The 15,017-nt window shown below is 43.5% G+C and overlaps 1 protein-coding gene across 11 annotated transcripts in view; it reads left to right on the forward strand.

The window, feature by feature from the left end:
• Positions 1-15,017, forward strand: part of CCDC191 (coiled-coil domain containing 191) — a 48,069-nt gene that overhangs the window by 1,152 nt on the left and 31,900 nt on the right. For 6 of the 11 annotated variants that reach the window (XM_065573317.1, XM_065573293.1, XM_065573311.1 and 3 more), the window contains exons 2-6: positions 415-453; positions 4,014-4,155; positions 6,233-6,379; positions 6,928-7,106; positions 14,249-14,472. In XM_065573317.1, coding sequence (XP_065429389.1) covers positions 6,256-6,379; positions 6,928-7,106; positions 14,249-14,472 — 527 coding nt within the window. In that variant the 5' untranslated portion in view covers positions 415-453; positions 4,014-4,155; positions 6,233-6,255. Of the gene's footprint in view, positions 1-414; positions 454-1,550; positions 3,171-3,559; positions 4,156-6,232; positions 6,380-6,927; positions 7,107-14,248; positions 14,473-15,017 lie in introns of those variants that run through there. The other 5 variants (XM_065573287.1, XM_065573308.1, XM_065573288.1 and 2 more) reach the window with 2 other exon arrangements.

Genomic DNA, 15,017 nt, shown 5'->3' on the forward strand with positions numbered 1-15,017 from the left:
AGTGTAAACAGACAATACAGACAAAGGGTGGGATAAAAAGAAATATCTCAATTTTACAGATGGGAAACTGAGGCAAAGAGTGATTAGTTTCCAACCCTGCAAAGGTTTACAAATATACTTAATTTTAAGCATGTGAGTAGTGCCAGTGAAGTCCATAGGAAATCTGTGGCAGAGCCTGGAATTGAATCAAGATCTTAAGTCCTCATCCAGTGCTTTAACCACAAGACCGCTTGATTCAGAAATGAATGAGAAACATGGGGAGTTGTTTGAGGATGGGAGTAATATTTCTGGAGAAAGAGCACAGGCTTTTTCATTGTACTCAAGTGACTGGCTCTAGGCCTGGAAACATTAAAATGAGAGTTAAAAGTGAGCAAAAAAGTATTTTGAAGTTAACATTTTGCATCTTATTTCCAGCCAAATTTTGACTCTGGTAATGTGGAGCACTGGATCAAGGTAAGGTCATTTGCAAATGAACTTGTGAAACAGAACAGTAATTGAGTCAGGGAACATGCAGGCTCAGTGGGATGGAAGTGGGACAGAAAGCCTTTCAGTCTTATGTTTGCATCCAGTTCAGGTTGACTGTGACAAAATGTTGGTACCATCTGATAACTGGTGGATTGATGGATTCTAGGGAGTAAATTGATGGGTGTCTGGTTTCCCTATGTCTACAACAGGGGTTGGCAACCTTTCAGAAGTGGTGTGCCAGGTCTTCATTTATTCACTCTAATTTAAGGTTTCACGTGCCGGTAATACATTTAGAAGGTCTTTTTCTATAAGTCTATATTATATAACTAAACTATTGTATGTAAAGTAAACAAGGTTTTCAAAATGTTTAAGAAGCGTCATTTAAAATTAAATTAAAATGCTGATCTTATGCCACAAGCCTGCTCAGCCCACATCCAGCCTGGGGTTCTGTTCACCTAGGCCGGCAGAGGGCTGATCAGGGCCTGCGGCCGGGACCCCAGACCTGGGGGTGGGGGTCAGGGGTTAGGGCAGAGGGCTGGGGTTCAGGGCAGAAGGCTGGGGTGTGTGGGGGGGGGGGTTCAGAGATCAGGGCAGAGGGCTGTGGGGGGTGCAGGGCAGAAGGCTGGGTATGTGTTAGGGTGTGGGGGGTTCAGGGCAGAGGGCTGGGGGTGTGTGGGGGTGCAGGGCAGAAGGCTGGGTGTGTGTTGGGGTGTGGGAGGTTTAGGGCAGAGGGCTGGGGGGTGTGGGGCAGAAGGCTGAGTGTGGGGGGGTGCAGGGCAGAAGGCTGGGTGTGCGTTGGGGTGGAGGGGTGCAGGGCAGAGGGCTGGGAGGTGTGGGGGGTGCAGAGCAGAAGGCTGAGTGTGCGGGGGGTTCAGGGCAGAGGGCTGGGAGGTGTGGGGGGTGCAGGGCAGAAGGCTGGGTGTGTGTTGGGGTGGGGGGTGCAGGGCAGAGGGCTGGGTGTGTGTTGGGGTGTGGGGGATTCAGGGCAGAAGGCTGGGGGCATGGGGGGTGCAGGGCAGAAGGCTGAGTGGTGGGGGTTCAGGGCAGAAGGCTGGGGGTATGGGGGTGCAGGGCAGAAGGCTGAGTGTGTGGGGGGGTTCAGGGCAGAAGGCTGGGTGTGTATTGGGGTGGGGGGGTTCAGGGCAGGGGGGTGGGGGGGATGCAGGGCAGAAGGCTGGGGTGCTCCCAGCCCCCTGCCCTGGGCGGCTCATGGCAGGGGGCTGGAAGGGATATGCCCTGTTCCACCCCCTTCCCCCAGGCTCCATCCCTACCTCTCTCTGCGTCTTCTACGGAGCTGTGTGCACGCTGCCGCTCTTCCCCCTCCCCCTCGCTAGGGCTATCAGCTGATTGGCGCAGGGAAGGAGAGGGGTAGGGCTGGAAAGCACCACACTGGGGGAAGAAGCGGGGGAGGGGGGAAGCTTGGCTGCCGCAGAACCAAGCTTCTGCCTCCTGTCCCTGAGAGCAGTGGGCGGGGGGCTGAGTGGAGCTGGGGGCCGGGACCGCGGCAGTGAGCTGCGTGCCACTCAAAATCAGCTCACGTGCTGTAGGTTGCCGACCCCTGGTCTACAACATGCGTCTGCCACCACAGCTGGTAATCATCAACATACTAATGACTATAACTTAATTATGTATGAATCAAGTATCTTCAGACATGTCAAATGTAATAAGTCCATGAGGAATGTGAAGTTTCAAAAGAAAGCAAATTTTTGTGGCAGTCCATATTCCTTTTTGTTGTGATCCTGTTAGTACTTGGTTGAACCAGTGAGTACTTGGATAAGATGCATCCAGAAAAAATTAGCTAACTGCAGAATGTGGTTTTCATGATTCAGTAGATGATACTGTTCATTTAGAGCCCATACTATGCCAATGTCTGGCAAGATGCACAAGGTCTCTATGCTACTGGTGGTGCCTTCTTTTGTGTGAAATGTAAATTTGAGGTCCAGACTACTAGTGATTGTTAAAAAATCTTGTGAAACTGTTTGCAAGACTGGGTGTTAAACTCAAGTATCCTGGCCAAATTCCAGTTTGGCAATTACATTCTGCTTCCCTGCATTTTCCCAGCAGTTAGGCCTGCTTACAGTATTCTGTACATCCTATCCTGCACTGTTGTGAAGTGTCACTGTGGGTTGTCAAACAGCTGCCACATTCCAGGTGACAGCAGTTGCATGCAGGTGACAGCACTTGCATGATAAGAGCTCCCCTTAACATTTTGGCATGGGCTTATAAAACACGGATCTGTCTGCCCCAGCCCTACTTATAACACATCTCTGTTCCCTGTTATCACCCTGCTATGCTAAGAGTCAGCCTGAGAATTTGGGGGAGGGATTTCATGATTGCTTAGGACATGCTTTGTTATAAAAAGCATGTGTGAGTGTGTTTAGGTCCTTCTGCTATAGAAGTGACACCCCATTGTGCTTGTTTCCTCAATCCTATTGATTGATTTAGCATTGAAAACATATCTTCACGAGGTCTAGAAATGCATTATTTTAAAAAACAAAAGCTGAAATTTTCTGCTACCGTTTTAGCTCCTCTAACACAGAAGGGCCTGCAGCTTGGGGTCAGTGGAGGCCTGGGGTCAGTGGGGGCCTTTGGCCAGCTCAAACCCCAGAGTGTGAAATGTTCCTTAGATACAATCTGTAAAGCCCTTTGTCCTTTTTCAGGGTGAAAGGTGCTATACTGATTCAAGACTAACTATTCATTTTCAGGTTTCAGAGTAACAGCCGTGTTAGTCTGTATCCGCAAAAAGAAGAACAGGAGTACTTGTGGCACCTTAGAGACTAACAAATTTATTAGAGCATAAGCTTTCGTGGACTACAGCCCACTTCTTCGGATGCATATAGAATGGAACATATATTGAGGAGATATATATACACACATACAGAGAGCATAAACAGGTGGGAGTTATTGGCCTCTCAGAGTTGGTAAGACAACTCCCACCTGTTTATGCTCTCTGTATGTGTGTATATATATCTCCTCAATATATGTTCCATTCTATATGCATCCGAAGAAGTGGGCTGTAGTCCACGAAAGCTTATGCTCTAATAAATTTGTTAGTCTCTAAGGTGCCACAAGTACTCCTGTTATTCATTTTCAGTGATCTGAGCATCAGAAATTTTATGTAATCCTTCTCTCCCCCCCCATTATTTATCTTAAAAACAACCAAATGGGATGTGCCTAAATCTATCTCTGTCCCAAACAAATCCACCACAGCCTCTGGCCTGAAAACAAACCTCAGAAATTTCCACCCCATGGGGTAACATTTTTGGAAAGTTATAAGCACCTAAGGACAGGATCTGATCACGTAAGCGCTATCTCAGCCTTATCAATAGCATCATGCCCATGACACTGTAGTAATGCTTTGGGCTCCAGTCCTATATGGATTAATCTTATTTCATGCAGCTCCCTCTGAAGTCAGTGGTGCTCTGCACACATGCAGGGGTCCACTCCTCCAGAGTATCTTACAGGATCAGGACCTGGAATCTGTAGCGTTTGAAACTGAATATGCGCAAGTTATAAGAAATGTTTTTCTTCCCTTATTTATTTTAAAGCGAGTGGAACAAGCCTCCGAGTTTGCTGTTTCTGAAGCTTTTTCCCTTAAAAAGTCAGCTTATCCTCAAAGGCCACGTGTTCCTGTGGTGGATCTGGAAACAGTAGAGCAGCTGCAGGATCATGATGAGGCTTATGCAGAAGGTGAGTTTGAATAGCACTAGCCCAGAGCTGCTGAAAGGAACCCTATGAAATCCAACTGGGCCAATGGGTAGATTTGTGTATCACCAGTCTTTTTCAAAACCTGAGACCAAATAGAAATATTTCATAATATGGGTTAGATTTGAGCTCGTTAATCTAGAGCAGAAAGGCCTAATGAAAATCAATGGCTGGAAGCTGAAGTCAGACAATTTCAAATTAGAAATTCACATTTTTGACAGGGAGGCTGATTAACCATTGAAACAAACTACCAAGGGAAGTGGTGGATTCTCCCTGAAGTCTTCAAATCAAGACCAGATGCCTTTTTGGAAGATATGCTTTAGTCAAACACATGCTATTGAGATCCATACATGAATAACGGGCTGAAATTTTGTGTTATACAGGAGGTGGGACTAGATGACCTAAATGATCTCTTAAAATCTATGAATAATTTTATTTGATTTTTCATTCCCATTCTTTTTTTCCCCCAAATAAATAAATGTTCCTTGTGCAATGTTGCATCCCAAACCCTGCAGAACTACATATCTGAAACTTAAATGTCTATAAGCAAAAGGGAAACTGTCTTCAATTATTTCTGCTGTCCAAAGTGAAGGAAATGCAAAAGTTAAACTGACAGTAAAAAGAGTTGGAAGCAAATTGGATTTTTATAAATATTTATTATTTTGCAGCACCTAAAAATGTGCTAGGCACAGTACTGAACAAATAGAAAGATAAGGTCTCAGAGTTCTCATTCTAATAAATTCAGAGTCAGTTCTTTCACTTGCAATAATATGAGGCACTATTAATAGCACAGATGAATAAATCTGTGTACACTCTGATTTCTGTATATAATGTCAAATGTCTCTCACAGATGGAGCAAACTCTCTGCAAGTGTCTAAAATATGAAAGATGCCTTCTTTTTTTCTTCCCCTGCCTTGTGTCTTCTTTTTACATATAGTAATCCGAGTGTTCCAGAACTGCCTGTAAGTCTTTTATCTATGCACCACAATTATAATACATAAGAATATTGATTATCCGCAGTCACCCCACCATGTTAAGAAACATACTGATAAGGAAAGTGTTAAAGCTCACTTACTCCAAATATGAGGAGTCTGCACTCTCTTGTCCAAGAATGACACAGCCTCAATAAAATAAACTGACTTCTGTTTTTCTTATTGAATAAACTTTGTTATTGTTGTTGTTAAACTGGGCTAATTATAAACTGAAAGTTAGGATAAAAGGACTTGAAAGGGATTAAAAAGCCTGAGTACTTGTGTCTTTTTTGTTTTTTGAACTTTTATAGAGTGTTTAAAGAAGCCTACAAAAGGAAATTTTTGTTGGTGGTGTTCTTTGTTTTTTTAAAAGGTTGCTTATATTTTTTCTTAGAAATATGTGGAATGCTAAGTTATATCCTCCATCATTTTTATTGTACTTAGTTGCAGTACCAGAGAGACTTGGAGTGAGTGCTTTCTTAGTTCTTAATTAAAGGTGTAGGGTTTTGTATTAAAAAAAAAAAAAAGCTTTTCTTCCAACTGTTTGTCAGGCATTTGAGTTAACTAAGTATTAGCAAAAAAAACATGGCCTCATTCCTACTACCAGACTTACATATGGTTTTAGTTTTATGCCCATATGTAGTCCTGTTGAGGCTACATGTACATATTTGCAGGATCAGGGCCTGAGTGAAAAACGAAACGTTTTAAGGAGTCAGTTAAACAAAAACAAAAAACACTTCATCTATCAATCAGGTATCACCTTATTGGTATCCAGGATGTCATGATCTTAATAGTTCTCTTGTTGTCCGGAGAGTCTTGCAGGAAAAACAGACTAGACAATTTCTAATGCATATAACACAAAGAGAAATAAAAAAACCCTCCACCTTTCAAGCCTACTCACATATCAAGAATGGGAGAGGTGGGAAAGCACCAACCCAATGAGTTTTTCGTTTACAGATCACCCTTCAGTCATTTTAAACAAACTGCATAGCACATTGCATAACGATCCTAAGAGGACAGCGTTTTGCCGTCCTACACTTACTGTGATATTTCTAATCCTAGTAAAACCCTTGATCCCTTTCTCGCTGTAGCCCAGGAGCTGCTCAATGATTGGATGAATTCCAAACTGAGACTGGAGCTAGAAAGTGACCAAGAAGAGAATGTTGGAGATGCTGCTGCTGACTCTACCCCTGCTGAAGAGGCCCCTGCTGGCTTTCTGAAGTACGAGAGGTTTGATGGTGAGAGCACAACAAAACGTTTCTTATCCTCAAACAGTCTTTAAAAATAAGTTAACAGTGATTAGTTCATAGGCTTGAAAGCCAGGAGTCATGTACATACCAAAGTAATAGTCTCCTTAGGAACAACCAGGGTCAGTAGAGCCCTTGGTTTTTCCCAGCTCTGACATTTTAACTTGCTGTGTGACATTACAGAAATAAGCCTAAAACTCTTTGTGCTTCATTTTGTCCTTATGTAAAATGGAGATAATATTTCCCTAAATCAGAAGGGCTATAAGGCTTGTAAGATTTGTGCAACAGCTTGAGATCCTCAGATGCAGGGCAGTAAAGATTGGGAAAGTATCATCATCATCATCATCTAAACATAGTGAAGTTGAGACTGCTTTAGATTCTTGAGGCTAAATGGAGTGCAAGCAATATGGCTTCTTTCATCAGGATTACATTCACAAGCTGGGCAGTTTTCTGTTTAATCAGTTTATGCTTGATGGCGTTAGGCTCTGGGGTTTGTTAATTACAAACTAGTGTGAGATGATCTGGATTCTTTGTTATAGATTTGTGTGGTTATCTGGAAAAAGAAATGGAAAGTACCACTGTTCAGGATTTTCTGCAGCATCTTCTGCAAAATGAAGTGGTAGATAGTGGGATATTGGAAGACCTCAGGATTGAAGAAATCAAGGAAAAGAAAAAAACAAGGGACCCACGAATTACCATGGAGCTAAGACACAAGCAGGTGAGGAAAAGGCAGTACATTGAAACTGATGAGAGGAAACACTCTTTTTATGTAACATATTAACTTGTGGAACTCATTGCCACATGATATAATTGATGCAAACAGATTAGGACAGTTCTCAAAAGGTTTAGGCATTTCTGTGAGTGAGGATAGCATTTGCACTAGCTCAGGGCTGTAATATCCATTTCCAACATGGATCTGTGCACTCCAGGAATGGACAGCAAGTGACTGTTCTTTGCTAGCCTCCCTGTTCAAGTCAGGAGTAAGCAGAGTGCTAATTGCATCTCCCTATTCAGTAACCAACCTCTTAAGCATTAAGGTCTAATCCTGCTGTTAGTACTCATCTCACATACCTGGGCAAATGGGTGGGGGAAGAAATCCTTTACCCAGGCTGCAAAGTGGCTATGTAGCTGTTCTACTGGGCAATTTTAGCCTATTTGCTGAAGTGTCTCTCTATGCTGCCATTTACCTGGCCCTTTTATGACAGTGCACACAGAGGACCGCACAGCGTGGGGCTCTGTTCTACATATGGGATGCTGCTTTCACATCACCCTACCTCTAATCCAGCCCTCCATTTGAACTGTGGAGCACTGATGTAGGGTCTGGGCCCTAGAAATCATATGCAACTTATACAGTTGTCCTGTAGGCTTAGTACAAGAGATTCACAGATAGCTACAGTGTCCATCATACTCTGATTTCAGTCATTTTTGGGGGTGGGGGGAGGAAATGTTCAGTCATTTCTGATGCTGTCTCAAAACCAGATGATTTTTAATGCTTCACCTTGCAATGGCATCAAAGGGAGTCCGTCCTACAGTTTTAAACCTCCTGTGCTCTGCGGCTGTGTGCCCCAGTTACTGGTCTGGTGGCCTTTGTTGTGCTTCTGCCACCATCTATTTCAAATTGTGCTTGCTCTGAAAGGCCATCTACATTCTGCTTATGCTTTAAAAAAAAAATTAAAAATGAGAGGGTAGCACTGGTGGAAGCTACAAGACTGATAGCCCCAAATGCTGATGTCTTCATAAATCCACAGGAGAGTGTACACCACAGGCAGCAGGGCAAGCTTTCCCCACCAAAACACCTCAATCCTGCCCTAGGAGTTCCTTAGCAGTGTTCGGCTCTCGATTTCTGGACGTAGAATCCAGAAGGAACCATTGTGATCATCTAGTCTGATCTCCTGTCTAACACAGGTCATAGGACTTCTCTGAATGAATTCCTGCTTCAAGTCCAATAGCTGTGCTTAAAAAGAGCACATCTTTTAGAAAAACATCCAGTCGTGATTTAAAAGTTTCCTGTAGTGGAGAGTTCAACACACCTCTGGAAACACGTTCCAGTGGTTAATTACCCTGACTGTTAAAAATGTGTGCCTTATTTCTAGTCTGAGTTTGTGTAGCTTCGACTCAGATCGCATTAGCCCTTTGGGCCACAGCAACACCCTGAGAGCTCATGTTCCCACCATGACCCCCAAGTTATAGCAGCATCTGTGAGTAAAGCTTTCTACCGTCTCTGCTGGATTAGCAAGCTCCGTTCCATGCTGGTGGATGAAGACCTGGTCTCAGTTTTTCATGCCTCTGTCACTTCACAGCTGGATGACACTAATGCAGTATAACTGGGCTTGAAGCCTCAGCCCTTAGGAAACTCCAACTAGTACAGAACGCTGCAGCACATCTCCTTAGCACACAGGCTACTGTGAGCAAATCAAGCCTGTCTCCCTCCTCTCTCTACGCTGACTTCCCATAGACTCTTGAATCAAGTGCAAGGACTCAGTCCTCATCTTCAAAGCACTCCATGGCCTGGGCCCAGGATATCTAAAAAATCGTCTAACACTTTGGGACGATTACCCTGGTCAACAACTACACTCCTCTGGCACAATGGAACTCTCAAGACCAAAAGTAAAATTTGTCGGCGTGGGAGACAGAACTTTCTCTGGGTCTGAGACTGTTGAATGGACTCACCCAGGAACTAAGAACTATCGCAAACTTCACCACTTTCTGCTCCAAGTGCAAGGTGTAGTTCTTTGACCTTGCCTTCTCTAATATAAACACATAGCAATGGGTACATTTAATTAAAAAAAAAAACATTATACCAGAACAAGACACTTCACTGCACACGCATTTTCCCCCAGGGGAGAGGATGACAGAAGTGAAGTCATGTTGCTTAATGCACAACTGGAAGGTGCTCAGATGTTATGGCAATGAATACAGTATAAAAACCTATATAGACTAGAATAAAAGTCTTTTTTTGAGTACCTACTTATCGGGATAGAATCCCCACATCCTACAAATATGACCTCCGCTCTGTTTCTTGGTATGTGACCTTACATTTGGATATATTAAAACGTGTTTGCTTGTGCCCAGCTATCCAAATTGCTCTATAGCTGTGGCCCATCCTCTTCATTATTTACCATTCTGCCAGTTTGTGTATTAATCTGCAAATTTATCAGTAATGATTTGATGTTTTCTTTTAGGTCATTGATAAGAGTGTTAAATAGCGTAGGGTGAAGAACCAATTGATGCAGGACTCCACTAGAAACACCTGCTCAATGATGAACCCTGCTTACAGTTACCTTTTAGGCACATTTTAAGTCATTTAATGGGTGCCATATGGATTTTGCATTTTTCTATTTTCTTAATTAAAATGTCATATGGTACCAAGTAAAAGGCCTTACAGAAGTCGAAGTATATTACACTAGGGGGCTCACACTCTGTCTGTAGGTCGACCTTATTGCACACCACAGACTCCCCTTGCATGCCTCCATTCTGTCCCACAAGCTCCCTGAGTGCCACCTTCCCATCCCCCCTCTATTTCAGGGACTCCCTGACACCCTCTACCCTTCCTTGCCCCCACACCAGGCCCTCCATTCCCCCACCATGCCAGGGGCTCTCGGGTTCCAGCTGCAGGGCTGTTTAATTGCAGGATAGACTTTCTGGCTGGGGTTGCAGCCCAACCTCTGGGACCTGCACTGCAATTAAACAGCCCCTTAGGCTGAGCCCAAGTCAGCTGGCACAGGCTAGCCATGGATGTCTAATTGCAGTGAAAATATACACTGTGTATCTCTCCTTTTTTTCCTTCCCAAAGTACCTTTCTTCCTCCCAGAATGGAAGGGATGGGTGCTCAGCTGCTGTCTTCCCCACCCCATGGAGCAGGCTTTGAGGAGGCTGGAAGGAAGTCTCCTTTTCTTTCCTCTCCCTCTGGCTGAGCATCCATCCCAAAGCTGTTCCACAGCTCTCAGCAGGGAGAGTAGTTATTTCTCAAGGAGTCAGCATGTTAAATTCTCTTGGGAGGACAGGCAGAGTTGAGATGGGGTGGTGTGATGCAGGAAGCTGTTGTTTGATATATAGACAATTGCAGAGGTGCTTGAAGCTGTGGCTGTGCTAAAGAGATGGTAGGGGCTCCATATGTCTTCCATTTCCCCCTTTTTGGTTTTCCTGATTTTCCTTCAGAAGCAGTAGGGTTCTGCCCATAGATGCCTAGAACACTTGTATAAATTTTGGAATTGATCATTATTGCATTACATATATGCAAACACAGAAATGTCATTAAGTTGAGTGCAGTGTTGTAGCTGTGTTGGTCCCAGAATATTAGAGAGACAAGGTGTGTGACAAGGTTTATTGGACCAACTTCTATTGATGAGAAGTTGAGCTTATACAGAGCTCTATTGAGCTTACACAGAGCTCTTCTTCAGGTCTGAGCTCTGTGTAAGTGCGAAAGTTTGCCCCTCTCACCAACAGAAGTTGGTTCAAAAAAATATTGCCTCACCCATCTTGTCTCTCTCAAGAAATTGAGTGTACGGCCTCACAAGCTCTGCCCGTCAATACAACTACCTTTATCAACCAAACTTGTAACCCTCCAGGGTGATCAAGTTAATTTGACAAGATCTGTTTTGCATAAACCCATGTTGATTGGCATGAATGATATTACTCTCTTAACACTTTATTAATTGAGTCCCATATCAACCATTCCATTACTTTGCCTGGAATAGGTGTCAGGCTGACAAGCCTATAATTAGTCAGGTCATTACGTTTACCCTTTTTAAATATTGGCACAACGTTCGTTTTCTTCCAGTTCTCTTAAACTACTCCAGATTTCTATGACTTATTAAAAATCAACATTAAAGATCCAGAAAGTTCCTCAAACTTGGATGCAAGTTATCTTATGTTGTATCATATTCCTTATGTTTCTGATATACTTAAAAATATTCTTTACTATCCTTAACTGCTAATATGCCATAGATTTCGCTGTGTATACTTTTGCTTCCCTTACCAGTTTTCTACAGTTCTTAGCCTTTAATGTGTTATATTCATTTCTGTCAACTTCTCCTTTTTTCCATTTGTTGCATGTAGTATCTCTTTATTGCTGCTTTCATTTTCCCTCAAAGTCAAATGAGGCTTTTTGGGCATCTGGTAGAGTGGTCTGAGGCAGTTCCTGTTATCATGCACTGTTTTCTGTTTAAATTCTTCCTCCCAGCTGACTTGTTTCATAATTGTTTTCAGCTTTCTGAAATTGGTCCTATTAAAGCACCAAATGTGTGTGTGTGTATGTGTATAAGTAATCCCAGAGTATCCACGCAGAGGTCACTCAATTAGGGTGAACTGCAAAGAATGGGCAAGACAATTCCCAAAGCGGGTGGATATTCCAATACTTAGATTTACCAAACCAGCACAAAACAGCTTCTATAATACCTTACTGGTTACCCAGAAACAAACAGCTCAGTTCCCTTAAAGCAACCCAGCCTCAGGCATCCATCCAGACACCCAAGTCAAATATGATGAGGATTACTGAAAATCTTATTCATCATATAAGAAAGTTCTACCAATCCCAAAAGATAGGACACATTACCTCCCAGGTTAATTAATATTCCAGATCTTACCCAAATACACGCTTACAGCCAATTCTTATTAACTAAACTAAAATTTATTAAAAAAGAAGAGAGTATTGGTTAAAAGATCAATATACATACAGACATGAGTACAATTCTGAGATCAGTTTCATAGTAGAGATGGTGAGCTTTGTAGTTGCAAAGAGTTCTTTCAGAATTAGTCCATAGGTTATAGTCCAATGTTCATATTCAGGGTGAACCAGATTAGGACTGGAGATCTCAGCTTTTTGGCTTAAGCATCCCCTGCATGAAGCCTCAAGCAGATCTGAGATAAAAAGGATCAGGACCTAAGGGATCTTTATACAGTTCCAGGCTTTCTCTTGACAGGTCGGAGTCCTTAGGCGAACAATAGGCAATCATGGAGACTTTGAAACCCATTTCCTAAGCATTGCCGGTAATTAGCTGCATGGATTAACATAAGGCAATTACTTGTTTTCCACCATTCGCAGGTGATTTGCTATACATTTCAAAGAGAGATGAATACAGCGATACCCTATGTTTTCAGTTCATTTAAATGTTAAGATTTCCTTTTGATCTCTGAATTAACAGAATACATCATAGACAGGGACTGTTTGATCACATTGTTAACCTCCAACAATATATATGTAAACACACAAAAACACAAACATTATCTACCAGTATGTTCCTAAAGCTTGAACCTGGGTCAAATAGCCTGCAAGCTGCTTAACACTTTCTGGCCATGTGTCACATTTTGTATAAGATCTGTTGCAATTATATAACAGTGGTAGCAACAATGATTTGAATGGTCATGCTCTAATCAGATAATGTCACAGTGTATATATACAGACATATACACACACTACTGGTTGGGATTTTACTCTGTGAACACAAGTGTAATCAAATTATGATCACTTGCACCTAAGCAATAACTAATTTTCACTAGATCTGTTCAGAATTTGACTCCTTTGACAAGACTACCAACAAGGGAGATCGTGACACTGATTCAGATATTTGATTACATCAGTTTTATACTGGTATAACTCCACTGACTTCAGAAGCATTAATCCTGATCCCCCGTGACAGAGGTGCCATCCCTGTAACCCTCTTATGACATGATATGGTGCTGCAGCCGTTCTGCTTCAGTTTCCCCAACAGAGTTTAGCACTCTTCAGTTAAGGATGTGGCTTAGCCCTACAGCCAAGTCACTGAGGGAGTTTTAACACTTTCCAGGGTGGCAGAGTCCTCAAGTCAAAGTCCAACATAAATACAAACCAAAAGAACCTTCAGCCCATTGGGCTCAGCATACAGCCCCATTGCTTTCAGGCTGACCCCAGCTGCAGCAGCTTGCCTTAATGCCCAAAGAGGATGGATCTGCACTGTTCTCAGTGGTAGCAGATGACAGAATAAGGAGTAATAGTCTCAAGTTGCAGTGGGGGAGGTTTAGGTTGGATATTAGGAAAAACTTTTTCACTAGGAGGGTGGTGAAGCACTGGAATGGGTTACCTAGGGAGGTGGTGGAATCTCCTTCCTTAGAGGTTTTTAAGGTCAGGCTTGACGAAGCCCTGGCTGGGATGATTTAGTTGGGGATTGGTCCTGCTTTGAGCAGGGGGTTGGACTAGATGACCTCCTGAGGTCCCTTCCAACCCTGATATTCTATGATTCTATGTTTAAATCACAGTCAGGTTCAGGCCTATCCTCCCACAGGGAAGCTCTAGCAGACCATAGCCTCCAATCAGCTCTTGGCTACAACCAGGCTTCTCACACAATACAGAAGCTGCCATTCTGCTTCTCTCTTTTTAACTCCTCTTTCCAGGCCTGACTCAAGAAGAAGTATAGCAGGGCGGGGTTCACTGTAGACACTGCAGCTTGTTAACCCCTTCCTGGCCAGTATGGGGTTCACATACCCCATCCCACTCCCCCAATAGTGTGCCTAAGAACACAATCATATCCAATGCCAAATCTAGAGATGATAGCTTCTTTATTATTATCATCATCATCACACCCCAGAAGCCCCAGCCAGGGACCAGGACCCCACTGTGCTAGGTACTGTACAAACACTGAACAAACAGACAATCCGTGCCCCACAGAACTTACAGTCTAAGTGTAGGACAAGAGATTGGAAATGGACCAATCAATGGGGGAGTACAATGAAAGAAAGATTTTGTGTGGTGTGGCCATCTGTGTATTGGCAACCTGATTGAGATCCACCCTCTCAGTTCAAAGAGACTCCCAGAAGCCTTTCTTCAGATGATATAACTCTTGTCACTACCGCTGCCTTGACTCATTGCTGTGTCTTGATTCCCAGGTTAAAGAAAACTGTTTAAGGCGTCAGAAGGAGCTAGAGCACCAGAGACGCGAAAAGACCCTGAAAAAATTAGCCCTGGCTGAGGCCAAGCAGCGAGTGCAGGAGGAGAACAAAAGGCAGGCGCTGAAGGCCAGGAAGGAGGAGGAGGAGATCCAGCGGGAGATGGTGAAGCTGCGGAAGGAGATGGCAGAGAAGAGGCACATCATGGGAGAAGCACGAAGAATGTAAGATGGGGTGGGGAGGGAGAGTGGAACTCAAGCTCCATCTAGTCATTTGGGCTACAGGGCCTATGAACCCCAAATGATAGGGAATTTCTTCAGTCATCAGCTTCTGGCTGCAGTGAGCTCTCTAAAAATAGAAGACAGGGTAGTCTCAAAGGAAAACTGCCTCCTGGGGCCCTGACCTCTCATAACGTATATATTTTTAAATGACTAATCCTGGAGGCAGCGTCATTACTGTCTCTAGTTACATTACTGTCTCTAGTTACATCACAGAAGCTGACAGATTGAAAGAAGGAATCAAATGCCGACATCTATCAACTTGTACACGTCAAAACTCTGGCATTTAAAATTGGAGACATCCTCTCTTTAGAGAGTGGAAAGAACGTGCCTGTCCGATGGAGCTCAAAGCTGTGCAGAGGCAGAGTCTTTGCTTCTGCTGCGCTTAGGAGCTCCATAGGGCTCATACCTTCCACAGTGCTGCAGTCCCCAGGGGGCACTGCGATGGCCACTTATCTCCATAGGCATCTATGAGATCCTAGTTCTCCATA

Source organism: Chrysemys picta, chromosome 1 (genome assembly GCF_011386835.1).
Source record: "Chrysemys picta bellii isolate R12L10 chromosome 1, ASM1138683v2, whole genome shotgun sequence".
Lineage (NCBI taxonomy): Eukaryota > Metazoa > Chordata > Testudines > Emydidae > Chrysemys > Chrysemys picta.